Source organism: Dendroctonus ponderosae, unplaced genomic scaffold (assembly GCF_020466585.1).
Source record: "Dendroctonus ponderosae isolate FM_Combo_2020 unplaced genomic scaffold, Dpon_F_20191213v2 Dpon_F_20191213_1, whole genome shotgun sequence".
Classification (NCBI taxonomy): domain Eukaryota; kingdom Metazoa; phylum Arthropoda; class Insecta; order Coleoptera; family Curculionidae; genus Dendroctonus; species Dendroctonus ponderosae.
In genome coordinates, this window is record NW_026017110.1 from 37,332,698 (window position 1) to 37,355,798 (window position 23,101).

Sequence of the window (23,101 nt, forward strand, 5' to 3'; positions counted from 1 at the left end):
CGGAGGAGTCAGGAAGGATTTTACTGGGTAAACATCTTCGCTGGAATCTCACAAAACCCAGAACACCAGCTCTATCGCGGAGCTCACCCCATGTACATTTGGATGTGATGTAGTTGTGCTGAAACCCATAAAATCTCTAGCAGAAATTTGCATGCATTCTGTAACATAAAACCGCAAAGCACCGAGAAGTTGGCTTATCGGCGACACAATTACAGACAGGACAGACAAAGTACATAAGTAACATTGAAACATTTGTAGACTTCTTCGAAAATTAAGTTATAAACTGGCCTACGTGCCATTTCTATTTTATTATTTTTCGGTCGACCGACAACAACAATTCTTTACACAGTGAGGTTAGATCAAGTCTTTAAACGGCGTTTAAAGCTATAAACGCCCAAAATCGGCCAGTTCGTTTCTTTAAATGCGTTTAAGCACAAACTAAGTTTAAGGTTCTGGTGAAATCCGTTTCGCGCGTCAAACTGAACTTCAGACGTTAAACTGGTTTAAGATCGCTTGATGAAAATGGGCCTAAGGCCTGTGCATCATCGCAACATTCGTTCAGCTGAAAATATCGCTGGTGTTGCTGAAAGTGTGGAGCAAGACCCGAATTGGTCCATTCCCCGACGTGCTCACCATTTGGGCTTGTCTTAACCTATTAACGCCCAAATGATTTTTTAACGAAAATTTGCAGAAAACTTCAATTTATGTATCATAAAAAAATCTATGAAACTCAACTTATATAGTCGCTTTTTTCATTTTTTATTTGTTTTCATATAAAGGGTTGATCTATAAATAGATCGCTGGGAGAAAAACATAATTATTTTTCGTAACTTACAAAATGCTTTATTCTACATTATTTAACGATTTTATTCAATTTTGCGATGAAACTTGGCAAAACAAGTTACACATAGTGTAACGTTACACTTTTTACAGTAGGTAAGCGAACGGCTCTTACAGCCCGGATACTGGCAACGTCGCTGATTGCCTCTTTTCTCTAGCAAATGCCCTTTTTCATCCAACCTTACATTATCAGGTACATGTGCTGTTGAAGTTGTTGGAAAAGTAGAAGGTCTGCCTCTCATAACACTTCGTCCATGTCCAATTTTGAGGTAACTGATTGCAATTTGACGTCGAAAATCTTTTATTGTAATAGAATGTTTTCCATGCACTTTTCTATAAAGCAAGAAAGCATTTACCAGAGCCATGTCAATCATTCTGGTAAACAAACACCAGTACCACTTCTTTCCTCTTATAGCAATCGAATGCTTTTCTAGAAGCCAGTCATGGTGGTCTACTCCGCCCATGAATCGATTATAGTTATAAATAACTTTTGGCTGATTTACTGCAACACGAGCTTTTTGAGCCCGGTTCCACCGGGATACTGTGGCCACGGGCTTGATTACATCAAAATTAGAACCTATTGAAACACATGTATTGTCATTCCATTTGACTATCAATATTTTGTTTTCTGTGTCAAATCTGGAATCAAATGTTCCGCGAGGAAGTTTTTCCAATTCTTTTGGCGATTTTATTGGACACTTTGCGGTCCGATTTTCTCTAATTGTTCCTGTCGCTCGAAAATTAATTTCTTTTAACTTGTGAAGCAATGCATGGCTATTAAAAAAATGATCGAAATATAATATAATAACTCTTAGGATTTTCAATTATTGATAACATGTTTAGCACTACTCTAGTACCCAAGGGATCAATTTTTTCAGCAATTTCTTTTCCAGCATACAATGAAAAACAATAGCTATATACATCTTACCCCACACATCGCCCATAGCTTGTAACCAAAACGAATGGGTTTTCCTTTTATAAACTGTTTTAGGGAGTGGTGACCGTAATATCTTACTATAATTTCGTCAATTGACAGATTTTCTTGAAAAACCTCAAATTTAACAAAATCGTTGTTGATCCTCCTAGCAATGGCCGTATTTTGAAACACTTGACATTTTTGTTGATATTTGCTTTTGTATTATTCGTAAAATGAATTACTGATTTCAATTCTTGATAAGCGTTTCTGTTCATAGCATTCTTTACAATCGCTTGTCCTAAGTTATCATCATCAGACCAATAGTCTCTCTCCGAGGGCAAGGTATGGTATCCACTGAATATAAGAAAACCAATAAAAATCTTTATATTATGTGTGGAAATGGTAAATCCGTGCTTATTTTTGGGTGTAACTGCTTATCTTACTGTTTCTTGAATAATAATATCAAATAAGTGTTCAAATATATTCACGGCAGAAAGTTGATTCAATGTGGTTTTGAGTTCATTTTCTTTTTAGATATAGTCTCGCTCCGGTTCAAAAGTTTCATATACGGGATCAATTTCGGCCCAGCTGGTGACAAGTTTGCCTGGTTTCCCTATTTTTGAATGAATGAAAGAAATAATAATGGCAAGTCGTCTTCATCGTCACTTTTATCTCCATCTTCGTTTCTTTGAATTTCAACATCCGATACATCAGGAACTCCTGTATCTCCATCATTGGCAATTTCTTCATCGGTTAATTCATCTACTTCCGGAGACAATGCCAGTATGTCTGCTTCTATTTGTTCGGAATATAAATATTCCGCAGCTTCTTCCAGAGTTTTGAAAACGTTTTTACTCATTATTCAAGTCTAGAAAAAAGCCAATAACGGATTAGCCTAGTGATCTATTTATAGATCACCATATTTCGCTGGGTAAAAAATTGACAGGTGTGAACTTTTTCTTTCAGGATTATTATAGTTAGTTTCATACATCACTTCTAAACTTATATAAAAAATATAATTGACTTACCTAAAGAAGCTTTTGAAAAACACTAACAAACATCTGAGATGACACCGTTGTAAAAAATCGATATTTACGAAATCGAACCGTTCGAGCCCGTTTGTTGACGAAGTTCAACTAACGTAAAATGCGTATTAGAGTGTAAACAAATATAAGTGGTGAAAAAAATGACTGTTGGTACTTGTCCGTCGATGAAAAACTTTGGGTTTTTGTTCTGATCTATAAATAGATCGCTGGGCGCTAATGGGTTAAGCTTGGTTCTCATGGGTCCGGAAAGCTTTGCGAAAGCGGAGTGCGGAAAGTGCGCACGCAGCCTACTACTACCATTACTACGTGCCGAAAAATTCACGACAGTGTTGGCATATCTTTCGAGAAGCGAGATACGATACAACTCTTTTTTCTACATTTTTTCTATGCCAGTATTTTGAGGCGCATGAAATTAACGTTCGAAAGCAAAAGTTAAATCTGCTTTTATTAAGAAAACAAATACATGAAAATGAAAGACGGTCGAATAGACGCCGCTGAACTTCACTGGAGCATCACTGGAGATAACCTAGGTTTTCACATTCTTCCGCACGCCATGCGGCAAATATTAAAGTTCGGGAACTTCTGCGGATGGGCGGAGCTAACGCATCCGGCAGACTTCTGATTGATCGGAAGGTTTTCCGTATTCCGCATTCCGGACTCATGAGTACCCAGCTTTACGTCGAATTTTGCAGTTTAAGTCTGATTCAAATGCATTTTTCTACCAAATTAAACTCAAAATACACAGACGTTCAGTAATTTTTAATACTGTCATGGGTCGAATCACAAAACGTGTCAGCTTAATGATACAGTGTTAGTGGCAGACAACGAAGACGAGCCATAACGCATTTTCTTCCAATTTCACATAAGTGCTGAATAACTGAAAATTTCAGTAGCAAAACTAAATCAATAGTGATATCTATATATATATAAAAACTTGCTGTAAGACATCCATTAGCAACATACCCATCGATCAGGTCCACCTTCAAATTCTTTTTCAAACCTTCAAATATAGAAGAAGAAGCATATCAACAGATTGCCTGTTAGCAATCTCGGGTTGCTTTAGTGACGGTATATGGAGAACTGATATAATAAACATCGACAGTAAACATGTAATTCATAAGGCATCTGTTAAAACAATTTTTACATGCGCAGTGGAAATTGGTCCCAAAAGTGCTAAATCAAGCAATATTACCAGCCCATCTTTAAAGGGCGTCTTACAGTCGGTAATTTTATTGCCCGCAACTTTTTTGCGGCTATTTTCTTGCAGCTATATTTTTAATACTCCGGTTTACAGTGTGCAACGTTAAACTTCACATTTAGACAAATCCATCAAGCCTACCAACTATTCACTATACGTAAAAAAATCCAAAGTTTGTTTGTTTGTTCTGTTTTCGTTTGAGGTTACAATTACATATACTGCCAAGGAGGAAATTATTGTTGTTAACATAAGTTGGAGCTTATTTCGATGAAAAACAAAAATAAGCAAATATGCCAGTGCTGGTGATTTATATTACTATGAGCGAACAGTTGGCAGCATGAAAAAAACCAGAAAAGTCACTAAAATAGCGGCTAGCTGCAAGAAATTTTAGGTTTGGAGCTATATCCGGCCAGTACAATAAAAGTTGCCGGCAACTCGAAAACTGATAAAATGCGCAAGCGTAGAATGAAATATTGGATGCAAGAAAGTTGCGAGCAATAAAAATTGCCACCTGTAAAACGGCCTTAACAGACCATATTATAGGTAAATGATAAAGTTGGTGCAAGCTCCGATTCTAAATCGAAATAAGTATTGTAAGGGCTCGATAATGATGTTGGCAAAAAGACCGAATCATTACATCCCAATCTCCTGTATGAGTTGAAAGAAGTCCATCCCAGAACAACAGTTAAAGGTATGGAACAATTTACCGAGAGAAAACGGACAAGGTCCCAAACAACGAAAAAGAACACGTTGGGTTTGCACATATTGCTACGTCGTTCGATTAATTAAACCACTTCAGCGTTTCCTCCTAGAATTGCCGCGAGTTAACTTTTACAACAAGTTAGGACTTTCGAATCGAAAATTTTGAAACATCGTTTATTTTATTACGTTTCGGCGAAACAACAGTGCCATCATCAGATTTAAAATGTACACAAACTACAAACACCAATTCACAATTAAAACATGTTGTATAAAAACTATAATTTACAAAGTGTTAAAACATTCATAAGTTTTTGAAGGAAAAAAATCCTTCCCTTTGGGAGAGCAAAATACCGGAAAAACTTACCTCCTGATTGGTAAAAATCAACGTTCTTTTAGGTCTTTGCCTTCGTGAAACCTTATATTTGTCTGAATTATTTTCTACATTTGTATTGAGACCTTTGTATAGTTTTAAATTTTCACCAGTGTACTGGAAGTGTTCCATACTTATGGCTTTATTAGGGTTTGGTTAATGTTGCTAAGGTCTGACGGAAAGTATCTGATCTGAAATTTACTACTTTTGCATGTTTTTTTATTTGTATCATTTCTTGGATTCTCCTTTTATGATCATTTGTTTCCCTAACTGATATATCTGCGTTGTTAAAATCAAAATTATGCAACATTTGGTGTGCATGTTGTGTTAATGCTGTTTTATTTTCACTAGTATTTTTCAGACTGTACTTATGTTCGTACATTCTCTTTTTTAAATATTGTTTAGTTTGTCCTGAGAGCCAGGAAAGATAAGAAGATATTTATTACTTAATCCAATTTTTTTAAATAACGAAAAGTGCATATCAAATAATTAGCAATTGCAGCTTTTATTTCATTTAATTTACATTAGTATTTTTTATTTTCCAAGTTTTGCAGTTAAACATAAAAAAAGTATGCGGATCATAAACATATATGTTATAACCAAAAATAATATTTAATTTAATATTTGAAGCGTTGTGAAATGCAGATAAATAAAATGTTCAGTTTTTAAGAGTAGCACTGGTTGCATTGTGTCATCATTGGCGGGATTACTGAAAATATTTGACAATGGCAAACATATTTCCGATATTTCTAATGGATTTTAGTAGTATTTTATGTATTTTGATCTTTACAAAACACACCAATTAATTTAATATTTGTTAAAATAAAGTTACTAGAAATTTTAAAATTATTGGCCGCTTTATTCCGTTCCATAGTCAATCTTTTGTGCGGCACAGTAGTTTTGCAAAACTACTCTCTGCCAAAGAAGAAAAGAAATGCGTGAGTATTTTTTTATTTTTTTTTGTACTATTCGGACTATGCTGTACGGCTTACGCCACTGTCCATGGTTAGTTACGATCAAGTAATGTGAAAATTAAGTTGCATCTGCATACTAACTAAATGGGAATTTTGATCCTCTCACTTTGCCATTTCAATGCATTTTCAGTAAACAGTGACTCCTCAACAACAGCAATTTTGATTACTTGCAGGTTTACAACAATTCTTAAGCCAAAACCCCTTTGCGCTGGATTGTTGGAAATATTTCTTGATCAACAAAAAGATGTATGTACGTGAAGCGTTTGGCCATGTCAATATATAGAATGACCATAACTGTCGAGAATTAATATCAAGGGCGTTCAGGTTATAAAATAAAATTTCTTAGAACCAAGTAGCATATTTCGCGCATGCAATGTAGACACTCAAGTACCCTTTTTGCAAGCACTAGACGGGAACAATAAGGCTACCAAAATGACATAACATTCAGTTATATAATGGGCTAAATATACAGCTTACGAATAAGTATTTGTGAAATTTTAAGTAAGAAAGTTACCGACGTTTATTACTTAACGCTTATCACTTTAATGTAGTTTTATTTTCATTGTTAAGCTGATTTTGTTGCCTTTCCAAAATACTTTACCATCTAGTGAAAACTCATGTTTATTATGGATCTGCATTTTATTTATAAACATTAGAATATTTTATTGAAAAATCTTGTTCTGGGTGATGTGGTTTTGTCTCCATCTCCATTTGCCATTGCTTGAAGTTGCCGAGTTAAATCATTTATTCGTTCGTCTTTTATTATTAACATATTTTCTAAATGATCTACCTGAAATTAACAGTGAATGCACAATCCTTCACACAAGACGTCCAAAAACCAATTAACGAATGCAAATCATTTTTGGTGTCAATGTGTTGTTTAACAGGGCAAAATAAATATCACTAAATTCTATTCAATTCAAATTTTGTAGTGATATTCCATTGCTAAACAATGTTTTTTCGTTGCTTGACTTTTTTCCAGTATTGATGGGTAATAATTATTTAAAAGTATCCATTGGTGCAAAAGTTTACTTTATATATTTATATAAATATGCCATAAAAGGAAATATACAAAGAAATAGGCAACAGATTTCTCCTTCGCGAATTTGATGATCACTAAATTTCACTTTCATTTTAAATCTTAAACAGTCTTAATATGAGCGAAAATACTTTTAAAAAATCCGGCATACTACAAGGATATTAACAAGGTTTCGAATGAACGTTATTGAGCTTTCTGCATGTGTATGAAAGTTCTGCTAAATGAAAAATATAAAAACTTCTTAAACAAGGCGTTTTTTTAAGTTTGGTTTAAAGTAAGTAGGTACTGTTAAAACCGTGGTTATTGCCAGCATCATAAATGTATTTTATTTATTATAATTTAATTTATTTAGACACTTTGCTACTAAGATAACAGGATTCGTATTATTTTTGTCTGTAAAAGTGTGAAATTTTGAGAACATAATAGCTAGTTAATCAAATCAGATGACAATTACTAATATTGTAGATTGAAGGTATATGCAATTTGCTTGTACCTTTTGCTGTAGTTTTAACAACTGATCATTCTTCTCCATTATATCGGCTTCCATTTTGTTGCACATGTCAACTGGCATTAGCTTTTGTTTGATGTTTTTGATCCTGTCTTAATTTTAACATCAAAGACGCCTCAAAATAGGTACGAACAATTTTAATTAATCATGAAAGTTTTATTTCCGATTTTCCTCATTCTAAATGTTTCTAAGTATTTTTATTAAATCTACTGAAGTAATTTGTAAATGTTTCTTTGTTGTAGTAAGCGTGTTCTGGTTAATTAATGGCTAAAAGTTATATTGAAGTATAATTCTGTAGAGCCAACTGATAAAATGAAAAATATTATATAATTATAACGTTTCTATCTAAAGTTTTAAGGATATTTTTTCATAAACGTTAAATTAAATAAAAATATATTCTAAACTGTTTGCGTGCCATTTACCTTCCGGAGATTCATCACTCGAAATACCTTCCAAAAAGTAATTTTTTTCACTGCTTTCACTGCTTTTTTCCCGTACAGATTGCTGTTTTTCCACTTTCAGTTTTATTTTATGAAGAAGTTTTTCTATGCCTCCGGGAGCGGCTTTAGCCAGCTGCTCTTGTTCTAAATAGTTCAAATTGATTTTTAATTTGTTTAAAACCTGCAAAACTAAAGTTTACTTTCTTGTTGATTTATTTTCTCTCATGTACCTTTTTATTCAATATTTCCCAGTTGATTAATTTTTGGGAAACAGCGTTTCTGGGCGCGTAATTATGCAACTCAACAAGTTTTGGATAGTGCTTCTTTAGAATTTCCGCTAATGGAACTGCATCCGAAAAATCTCGAGTCAAATTCTTTTTTTGTCGAGTAATCTCATGATCGTCAATCCAACGGAATAATTCGTCCAGATCAAATTCCATAGGGAATACTTATTAACTTACTTTTTATGGAAATACAGAAAAATGTCAAAAAAATATAAGAAATATATCTGCCAAAAATTGGCGTGTGTAGACTTCAATGTCTTTGCTTAGAAAGCCTGGTCCCAATCAGGTAGTTGATTGAAAAAAAGTGCAGTGCTGGGAGATGAGTTCAATAGATTCGCTGCTTTACCAGGCTTTGCTTCACTTTGAATTTCCTTCTCATTTTTTTTTCGTTACTTCAAAAGTATAATTTACGTTCTTTAGTCTCTCAGTTTTTTACAGCTCCATTAAATAAGAAAATATTTCCTCAACCTATGCAAACTCACAACAAACTGACTCAATACTTTTATATTCTTACATAAGTGTTACGAGCGTTGTATCTTATGACATTGCTAGTTTATACCACAGATTTCCTACTTTTTGGTATAGTGTTCGAGGTACTTTACATACAAGTAGATATTTATTTACCGGTTTTATACTGCTGTGAAACATGAACAGTAAAACAAGACGATATCAAGAAGTTGGACGCATTTGAAATGTGAATGTACCGCCAAATGCTTAGTTACGTTGGACCTCCTTACGTTGGACCTCCAGAACGACTAACACCGGATTGCTAACAATATTGAACACCTGTGCAACAGTCTACCTCGGACACATAATGCGGCATGAGGAGTATGAACAATTGCAGCTCATCATGGAAGGGAATATCGATGGCAGATGTGGTATAGGAAGGAAAAACGAAGTAATGGCTGCGAAATATAAGAGACTGCACTCACACCGTCGGAAACATCCTTTTACACCAAGCCCTGAACAGAGAGTCATATGGCGTATTGACCGTCAACCTCACACGAGAAAAGCACTTAAGAGGAGGAGGAGGAGGTATTTATTTGAGATGCCGACGGCTGGTAGCTATTGGTTCTGGCAGGGACAGAGTATTTTTCATGAAAAAATCTATTCAATTCTATGCCCCACAGAAGCGTTCTTAAACAACTTATATTTACTATACAACCTGTACACACTGGTAATTAATTAGCAAATAAACGTGCATATTCTTCGGTTGTTACCATTGTGATTTATGCAGGGTAAAGAAAAAAATTATGGGAAGCGTCAAGCTTAGTTTTTTAATGTTTAGATTTTGACATAAAAGTATTTCTCATAACGTCATTTATGTCGCAGATGTGACGTCATCCTATATTTTTTAATAGCAGCAATCTCAGTTTCCGAGACCGTCATTTGAAATATCATGTAATTGTGCATACAGAAATATTACATTTTTATTACATTATTACATAAGGATGCGTGAAAAAAATGTGGTTCAGCTATTTTTAGTATTTTCTTTACAAAACGAAATTTTGAAGAAAAGGTATATACATATACATGCCTTAATATGTAATCGTATTGCCAAGCATTTATAAATAATGTATTCGCTTTGTTGTCCTAGAATTATATGGCCACTTATGCCGACTATTCTTATAAAATAAGACGTACTATCGTTTTTGCTATGATCAGCATAATTTAACTATAAAAAACCCACAGCAGAAACTAGAATTCAGTCATTAGATGTTTGGTTAGAAGTCATAAAAATTGAGTTTTGGATATACGGTCTAAGCGTCATAAGTCATAGTTAAGAATCGATTACAAGTAAAATCGGTATTGTTTGTATTAATTTGGAAATAAATTGTTTTTAAAAAGCAAACTTACAAATTAATCATTAAAATTCTAGTGCTGATTTGTTGAAATATCTACAAACGGGTGGTACTTTATATGTTATATAATTTTCGAACACATATTGTTAAAGAACGGTTTGCTATCAAATAAAAAATTGGCTCTTGGCAGAAAAGTTGTCAAGCAAAAGTAATGATAAAATATTTAAGGATTAGTGGTCGATTAGATAAACGGGTTTAAACGGAAGCAATATTATATGGACAGAGGCTTAAGCTAATGTGATACACGTCAAATCTTCTTTTCAATATTGGCAACAGTATTATTAGATTTCTGATAAGGATTTATTTATTTTAATACAGGGCTTTCCTGTATCTCATATTTGTTTTATATGGTGTCTTATCAGCGCTTGGAATTTATCTGATCATTTGTAGATTAATCCCACACACTGTTGTCTTTTCAGATCTCTATAGCGTTTGTCGCCAACACTTGCAAAATATTTTTAAAGGTTTTTGGATTCCTAAATGCTTTAGCAACATTTTACTGTTTAAACGTTTAATTTAGCAAGTAAACTTTGTGCATCTTATAATTGTTAAGCATTCACCATCGATTACTATACTATATGTACATTTGCCATTTAATACGATTTTTAGGAACTGAAGTGACAATCACCTAAGAAACTTCCGATCGAACAAATATAGGACCAAGCGTTCATAAGGATTTGTTAATCCGTTTTTTCTATTAATAACTCAAAAATTCTTTCAGTCGATATGAATGAAGTGTTTATGGTTGATTAAAAATATAATTGCGCATTTCATAAATCAGTGACAATATAGTCGGTTGACTGTTGCAAAATAAATTCAACTCTGTAATTTGTGTAGTAATACACTTAAGCCCTTTGGTAATTTTCAATGTTTCGAATTATTTTCTTTTTTTGGAAAAAATGCCATAATGCCACACCTTGCGAACTCCTCGAATTCCAAAAATAAAAATAATGCTTAGGGGATTGTCGGAGAAAGTATCGCAGAGTATTTAAATATGAAGGAGGTAACAAAGTTAGAACAAATCTGCAACTAACTGAAAAGCATGATTTAATTGACCATTATTTGATCGGTAATAGAAAATCTCCTGTTAGGAAATAATTGAACTGCGTAGTGTTAAGTAAACTTATCTACGATAGTAAACAATAGTAAACATGTTGATATGTTTATGTATTTACTTAATATCACACTTATTTCTTAATCGGTTGCGCGCTGCCCGTTGTAAAGCGGCATAAGATACACTCAAAATTTAAATAGCACCCTAACAGTGTTGTTCAGGAAAGAGTTGCATAATACTATAAAGCTGTGACTAAAAATTGTCGCTTGATAACAATCACAAACGTTTATTTGAAAATATTTTTAACACCTAATTGGTATTGACGAAAATAAAATTGATTAACAACATTAAAACTTCTTTGATTCTGTGCAAATAACCGACGTTTCGGCCTTTATTCGCGTTTCTTTAATGCTTTTTTTTATATTAAAAAATCATTATGTCGTTAAATACAGAGAATTGTTTGTTTTATATGCCAAGGCACTTCACGAAAGTATATCAATAGTGAATTCAAATATCTTCATAAACCGGCAAAATGTTTTTAATGTTAATGTACATGAATAATAACGATGTACATAGTTACATAAATATTTTTTATTTACGTAGAAAAAAAATTCAACTAACAATATTCACTTTATAAATGCAGAGTTTCCAGTTAGGCTGTTAATTAATTTTATACTTTATACATACTGTTAAATACACATACAGTACATACGTTAGTGCCTGTGTAATCTCCTTATTATCCACTCTTCTCGAACAGCTTCTCATATTCGGTTAATTAACTCCTGCTCAATTTGTACCGATGTTCAGTAAGCGATTGGTTTAATGTGTCCCTGTGCCCTGTTTATCTTACATACGTGGTAGAAATGTAGCCCTTTCTCGGTATGTATTTGGTACCTGAGAACGTGTCAAATGTTGTGTACTCTCTGTAATACTCTGAGTAATAACTCGCTCTGTAATACTGTGAGTAAATACTCTCTAATAACTGTTCATCAGCATCCGAAACCCAAACATCTATTATCGACCACTATCTTCCTGGAGCCAAACTTCAAGTGTCTCTATCGTTTTGCTGGTGTAAGTTCTCACAGCTTCTGCTATGTTAATGTGGTGGCATTTCCAGTAGGGTGTATGGCATTTCCCCATAACTAATTGCATATTCGCAAGTTCAATGTTTGTGTACGTTTTGTGAAAGAAGCTTCAAAATAGGTTACAGATTGACAAATGCGTGTTATTATTGACAAAGGCTATCTACCTGTAACTATCTGTTAATGACAAAAAACATCTCTGCCGCTTCTCCTTTTCATCAAAAAATTTGAGAAGAAAAAAAAAAAAAAAAGAGAAATTTTTTAATAGCAAAAATTTTCGTAATTTGAAGCAAAGATCGTAATTCTTCTTTTCGAGTGCTGAAGTATTCCGATACCAAGACCAATCAATGATCGGACCATTTCAAAATAATGCTAATAACAAAGTTGAAATTCCATTTTCATTTGGAAATTTTTTTTTTTTTTTTAATTTTAAATTATTTTTCTCGTACTTTCCAAGTGAGCCCCTATAACCCCTTAAAAGAAATTATGTCAATTTTAAATCACCCTGTATAGTTTTGTTCAAAAAACTTGCAAAAATCCGTTAGTTTAATAACTATTGGGCTGAGATGGAACGGTAACTTCTGTTTTTAGCCATCTAATTTTATTATTGACAGCTTTGTGGTTCAAAGTAGGCTTATTATTTAAAGGCGCTTTCAAGACTGCGACTGGTGGTGGGGAAAAAACAAGAGCAAGTCAATCGTGAAACACAACGGGAGTGCAGGCTCCGACACTGATTTTTCAAATCCTGAATCAATTACAATTGCTTTAAGTCTGGATAAATGCTAAATTAATAAGAATATAGATAAGGCTGCACGTGTAGCCTTGAGGGCATTAATTTCCCAAAGTGGCAAATTCTCGTATCCTCAAAATATAAATTTTTTGAATTACTTTCAACATGATATCCAATCTTTTTGTGATGTCTGTTTTGTGATGAATATTTAAATCGATACAACTTAACGAATCGGATTTGATATGTACTGATTCGCCTTGATAATAAAATTTTTAATTCGCATTAAATGATCTTAACAATAGTATATTACATAACAACGTGAAAAGTGATTCATTACCGTGCAGGGATGAGATAGTTAAACAGGTGTTGCGGCAGTTGAAAAAAAGCAAATTATCGTTCGAAAAACATGTGACAACTATAAAGAATGGTCCGGCAAAAAATGTGTTAAACATGTTGTATTGGTGATAGTTTTTGTAAAAGACAAGAATATTTATAAACTAGAAAATATGTTTCTTATAAAAAAGCGTGCCTTAATTTCACTAGCTTTAGAACGAATTTTCAACTATCCAAATCGGGTCTTTGAAGAGACTGACTTTGATTAAGAAAGTTACTAATTTATTTATACTGAAGGATCTGATCCGCCGACGACGCAGTACTTATCGCAGAAGCAGAAGAATATTACAGGGTTTTAATATAGGCGTTAACAGGCAGGTAAAATACATGGCTATAGCAAGTAACATTAAACAAGAAATCATGTCATCCGAATACCTCGGATGTAAAATCACAAGCGCCGGCTTTCCGGAAGATGATGTGAGAAAACAAGTTAAAAAATCTGCTGCAGTATCAGGCTATTAGATATCCAATCTGGAAAAACAAACACCTAAGCATAAATTGCTAATTGAAAATACACTCTGAAGTAAGCGCAAAACTTCAGTAACAAAGGGGATCTTAAGAACAACTGAGATGAAGACCTTAGAAGAGCAATAACAGGACACATACTAAACAATAGGCAAAGAACTACATACATAAGAGAGAGGTGCTAAACTGACCACGTAGTCAGATGGACAAGAAGAAGAAGAGAATGGAACCAGCATGTCAACCAAATGAGTCCCGACACAACCTCTGGATCCGCCCTTGATATCAATTCATGTAACTTCCCTTATCTGTTAAATGAAATTTATTTACATTTTTTAGACATTAACATGATCTGTTGGTAGTCATTTTTTCTACTCGGGTGGAAAGTAATTAATTTCGAGGTCCGGAATGAAAGTAAGTAAAAAGCAAAATACACTGCTAGACAAAATTTGCGCACCATCTATAAATTTCTAAGAAATATATTGGCAACCCTACACACTTTTTTCAAAATTCAAATTATTGTTTTTTAAATTAATACGAGAATATTTTCGCAATAAAAATTAGCAGTGTAGACGTAAATAAGTAAATAAAAGAAAAAAAATAAGTAAACAGTGTAGAAGTAAATCATAGAAAGTAAGAAAAAGTACACTTTCAAGTTTTTATTGCATACCTGATTGTAAATAAAATACATTCTGAACAAAAATTTCAACCGTTACTTCAAAAATCCTGAAAAGTTAGTAAACAGTCTTTTACTATTTATTTATATTTCGGGGAGTAAATTAAATATTTGTTACCATCACGTTTCGGTTGGTCGTATCTCCATTTACTCAGCTTATTGTTTTATACAAGCTACACGTTGCTTCCTTCGATTTTTTGACCGTTTTCGCAATACATCTATTTTACTTATTTGTAAAAACTCCATCATTTGCTTCTATTACAATGTTCTGATTGGAAACATTTTTTGATATAAAATGTGTAAAAAGTATAGTGTGAAGTGTGTTATATTTCGGAAATCTGGGAAGGAAGACACTACTTAACTTCATAGAAATGTGTACATTGGAAGTTGAATTAATTTCAACCTTTATATTATGTTTGCATTTCTTGACTTGACACAAGTATACAATAAATACAGAATTGATTATCAATGAGGCAGCGAAAGTAACAAGTTTCCAACTAATGGTTTAAAAATGTGTTTCGTACGATTTGTCTAAGTTAAAGTGAGAAAAAGTTTATAGTTAGGTAAAATAAAATATCTGACGTCTGAAATCGCGTTTGTATTCTACATCCGGCATCATTGTGAAGTGAAAATAACTTACTTTCAGTATTGTACTATTGAGTGAAATGCAATATAAAAAACTTATCGGAAAATCGTAAAAAAAGATCGGTTTTCGACACAATATTACTGAAAGCATATACTCACTATAACTGGTACACATTTAAAGTAAAGTGAGAAAGTTGCAAGATTACCTCTCTAGTAAAATACCTTAAGGTAAAGAAGTTCGAAACTCAGTTGTACTCATACAAAATTGAAGTTGATTTGTTGTTCTCGACATTAGGATCTTTGTAGCTGCCCGTACAGCTTACAATCTGTAAAAAGTTTTAATTTTGAGACCAGCAAAATAAATAGTTTCAAATTCCTTATGACATTTAAATTTAGCTAGATAAACTGGTTGGCAAATGCAAATAAATATTAGTGTTATATGCCTTGAGACGTGCAGGTCAAATTGCATGCCAAGGGTTCAGATTCGAAAATGGTAATTAATTGTTTGGAGGAAAATTGGGAGCAATTAAGTAAGGATCGGGGTTGGTCGATCATAACATAAATTTCCAAGAAGATGGGCCTGTATCGATGTCGCGTCTGTCGCCGGTAATTACCGATGTAGCGTGTAGTTAGCACCGGGCTGTCACAATAGATTAATGAATGCATCCCCAGACTACACTGCTGCCTGCCCTCAAATCTGATATTATTTTAAAGTCCACTGGCTTTATAAATTAAGCAATGAGAAGGATCTGGGTGTTTGGTTTATTTGTTAATCAAACCGGTATTCAAGATTAAAGCCAAACTTCTGCAAGTATGACGGGTTATGCTAAAGGTTGTTTCAACGGATTGTATATTTTTAACATATCAAGCTAAAAACAAATAGTGGATTTCACATAGTCCTACACATAATGAGATATAGACAATTTTATATAGAACACCGCATCGCAAGTGACCCGATCGAGAAAATTCAGGAGAGCTTTGGTGAACATGAACGTGCAAAAGGTCTGCTATAACACCATTTTGAAAAACTGTGATTAGTAATTCTGTCGGTTCTTAAATTGTAAAGTGCATGATTCTTTTGCGTTCACAGGTATCATTCATCAGTAATAATTTCAGTTACAGCTTGTTAGCTCTTTGTTTCTTCGAAAAAGAAATTAGTTGCTTGATCATCGTGGCATCTTTTATTTTCAAAAATACTTCGCTTAACAGTTTCAGTTAAACTTTTTGTTAAACATAGTCAACTTTTCATTATTGACGTCACTATTAATAGATACTATTCTATTGACTAATCAAAGCCAATTGTTGCAACTCTCTGTAAAATCTATATCCGGTGGTCCAAACATTAGTTCATTTTTTCAGCAGCAGTACATAAACCATATTTTCAAAAAAATTTGTAAAATTAAATTATTTGTTTCAAATATTGTAAACAATTTTTCTGTATTTTTAGCTTTACTAACTGTTGGACACCTACGAACGTCATTCGATATTTGCTTTTTTCAAAACCAATTAAAAAAATTTGAGTAGAACATAGAAGATATCGAATACATCAGCCACAGGATCCTAAATACAACCTTAAACCTGGCAAGCAGCAAACTTCATATTTTACATGCTCCTCACATAAACAAACGGGACAGCGAAATGGAATATTTTTATAAGACGTGATGAACATGATACATAGAACGAAAAACTCGTGATTAATAATACCCTAAAATAATAACATAGACAATATCAAACAACGATTCCCCAAACAAGAAAAAGACCGCCAAATATGCCGAAAAGTTAAACATAGAGTTTTTCGAGGACTGTCTGTCAAGAGATATTTGGGAAAAACTTATCTATTTATAGTAAATTTTTAAATTACTCCTAGTTCCGTTGATATTAATTTGACAGAAAAACATTAAATAGAAAATTTGTAGGACATCGAATTTTAAACAAAATGGCATAAGACACTCCAAAATAACTGTCATTTTTGACATATGACATTGAGTTTTTTTTAATTGTCAACCATACTTCATTATTGCTTTACCGAATAGCGCATTTTATTGCGATTTCTGTGATATATCACATCTTCAGGATTTTTTCCAAAATCAAGGGCCTGCGAACAATTTATACTTTTTCAATTTAGTTGATCTAAGTTAGTCAAAGAAAATAGTATAAGATGTAGCATTGTTTCCATAGCAACAAATAATAACAGCATCTTCAATTTTTGACATTAAAGTTGAAATTCTACTGAGAAATCTAAGTCAGTTTTATTGTAAAAATGAATTATTCCAATCAAGAAAAGCAGGATATGATTGAAACCTACATTAGATGTGATAAAAATGCTAGACTATTTTGAGAGGTATTTTGACCGGCGTCAACTGTCCTTGCAAACCCTCAAACGATTATACGACAATTTGGGCACTTAGGGAAGTTTTACGCAGCCAAGAAATGAAGATAAAGTAATAAATGATGCGGAGGTTAATGTCTTGGCCATTGTAAGCCAGAATCCACAGATTTCAACCCGAAAGATCGCAGCAGAATCCGGGACTTCCGTCCCGAAAAAAAATACAAATTCCATCTGTATAAATTATCAGTATCCCAAACTTTACATCTAGGGAATGAAAAGCTGCGTGTGTATTTTTGTACATGATTCCGAAAAAAATGCCAACAAGACATCCAATTGTCTTATAAAATATTGTAGACCGATCCAACTCGATTTACAAATTGTGGTATGTTTAATCTACACAATGAACATTTTTGAAATCAAACAAATCCCCACTACGTCGAGTAAAGGAGACTACAAATTAAATTTGGGTTTAACGTTTGGAGCGGAATGGTGGGTTTAAAAATTCTTGGACCATTTATTTTTGAAGGCACCTTAAATGGAAGTCGGTATCTTCAATTCCTTCGGAATAACTTCGAATTTTATGTTCGAGGACTTAGATTTAGAAACATGGCGTAATGTGCAATGGTTTCAACATGATGGCGCTCATCCGCATAATTTTTCCCAAGTGCGCAATCACATGGACGTAAAATTTCCTGAGGCTTGGATTGGACAAAACGGCCCTATTTTATGGCCACCTCGATCACCGGATCTTTCACATTTGGATTTCTTTTTGTGGGGAGCCGTAAAAAACACAGTTTACAAAAACAAATATTCCCATTTAAATGCACTTAAAGAAGCTGTGGATTTGAAATTATTGATGGTCTGTTAGCAAGGAAAGCCACTTGTTCAGTTTTAAAGCGTTTCAATGTTTGCATTGATAATAATGGTTAACTTTTTGAAAATATTTTACAATAAAACTTTCTACTGTCTACCAAACTAATTTTTATTATTATTGAAATTATTTTATTTTTATAATAAAAACTTTAAGTGAGCAGCCGTTCTAATTAAAATAAAGTTAGTTGCAACTTTCACGTATTTGTCAAAATAAATACTGAAGCATATTGTTATTATTTGTTTTCTTGGAAACAATGCTGTATGCCTTATATCTACTATTTTCCATGGCTAACTTCGATCAACCAAGTTGAAAAAGAAGTGTAAATGGTATACAGCTACTTTATTTTCGAAAAAAAAAACCTAACGATGTTATTTATCTATCACAGAAATCGTAATCAAATGCTCTATTCTGTAAAGCAATAATCAAGTATGGTTGCCATTTTAAAAAACTCAAATTTGTCATATGTCAAAAATGACAGTTATTTTTTAGAAATCTCTTATGCCATTTTGATTGGAATTCAATATCCTAAAAGTTTTCTATTTAATGTTTTCCTGTCAAATTAATTTAATTTTATTATTATATATTATTAATAACGGAACGGAGTAATTTAAAAATTTATCATAAAAAAGTTTTTCCAAAATATATCTTGGCAGCTATCAAATTTTTCAAAAATTTTTTTTTTCCGAATAGTGCGTTCAAAACACAATTTATTGTCCATTTGACCTTCTTCGTAACTACTCTGGTTCCGCAGGTCCTTGTACTAGTCGTCGAAAAAAACTCATTCCGCATGTAAAAGTTATGTGTTGATGAAACAGCTGAGTTCGTCCGCTTTGGGCAAGTTGTGAATTCTTGAGTGTCTTCTGGGCTGAAGACTTAAATCCAGAGACCGAAATATGTCGCATTGAATAGAATCGAACAGCATTGCTTAATTTCAGGATATGGCTTACTAACCAAAGTCTTTACATAAAATTAAGTTACCAGTTTGTTTAAAGGTTATTAGGGGCTGGTTTCCAAAAAATCACTGCTACTATCTGGAGCCGAAACTTGGACGTTAAAAGAGAACAAGATTAACAAACTGGACGCATATGTCTTGCTCTGCTCAGACTACTAATAAGAAAATGTTGCTATGAATGATCAAACAGAAAGAACTCATGACCATAGTCAAGCGAAAAAAATTCGTATCTTGGCCACATATTGCTCAATCAATACCAAGGATGAACTCCTGCATCTGGTAATGGAAGAAAACCTGGAGGGAAAGCGCGATATGGGCAGAGAGAACCACAAGTGGCTTAAAACTTCAGGGTCTGAAACAATGTTGACTCTCCCATAATAAGAAAAAATCAGAGAATCATCCAAAGAAGACGTAACTACTTAGTTGCGGTTCTTGTAGACCACTAATCTTAAAAAATAAAGCAAATTCTATATATTAATATCCGGAATGACAAATAAACTATGATATTGTTGCTTTCTACAGGAAAAGTGCTACAACAAATTATATACTTGATATAAGTGGCTCTAAACGTCAATTTTAATACATCTGAACGTGTTTGTTCTTCCTGATAAATCAATCAACCCTGAATAAATAAACCTACAACAGTAGGAGACTAATAGACGCGTTTATGGATTAGGACGCGTATGAAAGTATCTTGCCTGCTGATAAATTTCATTTACAATCGATTTATTTACGCCTGTACTTTTTTAAAATTAAAATATGGCAATTTAAACTGTCCACAAATGGAATAATAACGTTTTAATCAAAACCTGTCTATTTATTTTTTTGTTGGGACAAGTGCTAAGTGAGATTTTGCAATAGATATGTCAATTTAAAAGACATGAACATAGTTACGATCGGAAAACTTTTCATTATAGTAAGTCGTAAATAGTGATTGAGCACTTAACGTACCTGCAATTTTAATTGATTGAAGTACATAGTAAGTAAATAAAGAAAACGACTTTTATGACTAAAACATATATGGAGGCATGGCAAATAAAGTAATAAATTAGAATGATGAAATTTGAGATAAAACGTATTGACACCTAAGAAATTTAACTTTTGTGTTGCTGGAAATTAATTAATGCTATTTGAAAATATACTGGTCACACTTCTCGAACAGTCAGGTATGCAGACTACTATGGGTTTTAAGAGGTAGTCATTGCCCATTTTTAATATGCAATTAAGAATTTCTGTTTTTTTTTTCAAGAATTATTATTGAAGTCCTGGTACAATTTGTGAGAAAAATATCTCTTGCGTTGTATCCACGCCATAAATGGAATCCACGAACGCAGCAGCGGAATCCTACATATTCTGTTTAGAAAGCATTTGCTGTCTAGGCTGTAAGAGACGATTTGCCCATTATTTGAATTCTCTGTCAAGCCATCAGCAAACTTGGTTTCTAAAAGGACTTTTTCATTTGGAGACCTATAATTGGCGCAGTCGGTAGGATTTTGATTTGAACATAGCGTTCGCAGAGGAAATATTATTTTCTACCAGGAATGCTTTTCCTGTTGGACTTTTGACTGAACATTTTCGGAATATGCTTTATTATTATCCGAAATTTCCTGAGTCTGGCAGATATTTTCGGGGGTAATACCACGAGTGCTTTGAAATTACCGATAATTTTTCACGATTGCACGTTTTCCATAATTTCACGAGTCCGAAGGACGAGTGAAATTTGCAAGGAAAACATGCCAGAGTGAAAAATTATATGGTTAATTTTAAAGCTCGAGTGGTATTTAGTGAGATTATTTATCGAATTAAATATTAAAATTTAAATTTCAGAATATATTTGACATCAATCACTTTAAATAAATCAGTCGACAGTGTTTTTTTTTATGATTCCATGACGACGTAAAATTATCGCTGTAAGTTTTGTTGATAATTATCGAATTACCGTTTATTAATACCTTTTTTGCGTTTAAAAATGCGTTATACTTTCGCATAAGCTCAATTGTTAAAAACTTATGCCACAAACAGCTCATCTCTGGTGTGTGGTCTATTTACGTAAACTAAGTACTTCATTTATCCCCAAAGATAACAGTCGAGAGGTGTCGGGTCTCGTAACTCCGGAGGCCAAAGAACTCAATCTATTCTAATACAGTTAGCAAAGTTGTCATTTATTACATTTCTAAAATATAGAGGTCCGCCACATGTTACTTCTGTTCTGAAATGGAACATCCTTTAATAATTCTTATTAAAGGATGTTCCATTTCAGATTATTAAGAACGCAACCTCAAGTATTCACAGGAAAGGAGTATCGAAAGTGCCTTTCCGTGGTTTCAAAACGGTTTTCAACTGCCCAAGAATTCGAATCTCTGATATGCATGTTTTTTAACACTTTCATTTGACTAGCATCAAAAGGATTAGATTGACGTTCTTTGTGCGCCAGTAAATGCGATATTGTTCAAGTTCTAGCAATACGGCACTTCGGCAGTCGATGTAAGAAAATTACTTGAATCAGTCAAATGACGATGGATTCTGACGAAACCGTCTTCATTATGTTTTCTTCAAGGAGGACACTTCCGCTGATATTATATCAATAAATAACATGAACATTAGTGTATTCTTGATTTGAAAACAATAATCTTAAAGTCTAAATTAAATATTCAATGCAATTTTAAGACGTAGCAGCTAAATTTGCCGATTTTATAAACGTTGCCCATAATTTATGAGCACTTAAATAAAAGTCGATAATTGTGCCCATAATTATGAAAGTGGTCTAAGTCATATATTTCTTGTTTCGAGATATTTAATAAATTGCATTTAAATACATTAAAAATATTTTTACATTATGCGATCTTTTTATTTAGAATTTTATTAGTCTCGATCAATCGAAATTTATTATCAATATGAAATTTTCTGTGAATTTTATACGAAGATGTTATTTTTAAAGTTGGAACTGTCTTCCTCTTTTAGGTGAAAGATGCAAAACGTGAAATTTAGAATGATGTATAGAAAATTTTAGAAGGTTTATTTTTCAAGATTTTCATTTATTGAATTTGCAGTCAACAGACAGATTTGCCCGTGGGTTTTTTTGCTGTACTTGTTGTTGACTCTCCTAGTGATTTGGTTGAAATAAAATCCTACTGCGACATTCGGTTCATCGAAAATGTATTTCTTCTTTTACACTTTTCTATTAATTCATAATATAATATAATGCTCAGGGTTGTGTAAAGTGGCGTCAAATAGGGCCACATGCCATTCTCAAGTTATGCTTATGTGATTTCTTAAATTTTTTGACATAGACGAGTTTCATAATTAACGTAATATATCGTAAAAATTACCTTGTATAAATTTAGTTTGAAAAAAATGTGGTGTGGATTTAAAATAATGTGGTGTGGAATAACTGATAAACTCTTTTTTTTTTTATTTTAACTTACACCACTTTCATAATTCATAATGTGTAGTGAAGGAATTATTTGCGGCAATAAGTAATAATGTGTTTTTTCGTTGATGAAACAACTTTGTCAAAATCTTCAAAAATTCAATAATCTTCTTCTTGTCTATGTTTTAACTGGTTGATTGCTGGGGCAACACAGTTTTCGCAATAGCATTTGAATGATTTACGCTTGTTATTAAGTCAACATTAATGCATTAAATAATATAATAAAAATGCTGAATTATATCATCACCGAAACTCAACAATATTTCACTGATCTTACCGATTATGGTTGCTGGAGATCTGAACAGTAAACAGAACTTATACACGAAAGGTGATAAAATGCAATTATCAACGCATC

General features: G+C 33.0%; 2 protein-coding genes across 2 annotated transcripts in view; both read right to left on the minus strand.

Annotated features, from left to right (window-relative positions):
• Positions 1–23,101, minus strand: part of LOC109535563 (homeobox protein Hox-D1) — a 90,884-nt gene that overhangs the window by 38,903 nt on the left and 28,880 nt on the right. The window lies entirely within an intron of this gene.
• Positions 6,667–8,564, minus strand: LOC109545877 (sperm flagellar protein 1). Its single transcript, XM_048665166.1, has 4 exons — positions 8,264–8,564; positions 8,016–8,214; positions 7,579–7,685; positions 6,667–6,836 (listed from the first exon to the last, which is right to left on the minus strand). The coding sequence occupies exons 1-4, from the start codon at positions 8,471–8,473 to the stop codon at positions 6,699–6,701; spliced, it is 654 nt and encodes a 217-aa protein (XP_048521123.1). The 5' UTR covers positions 8,474–8,564; the 3' UTR covers positions 6,667–6,698.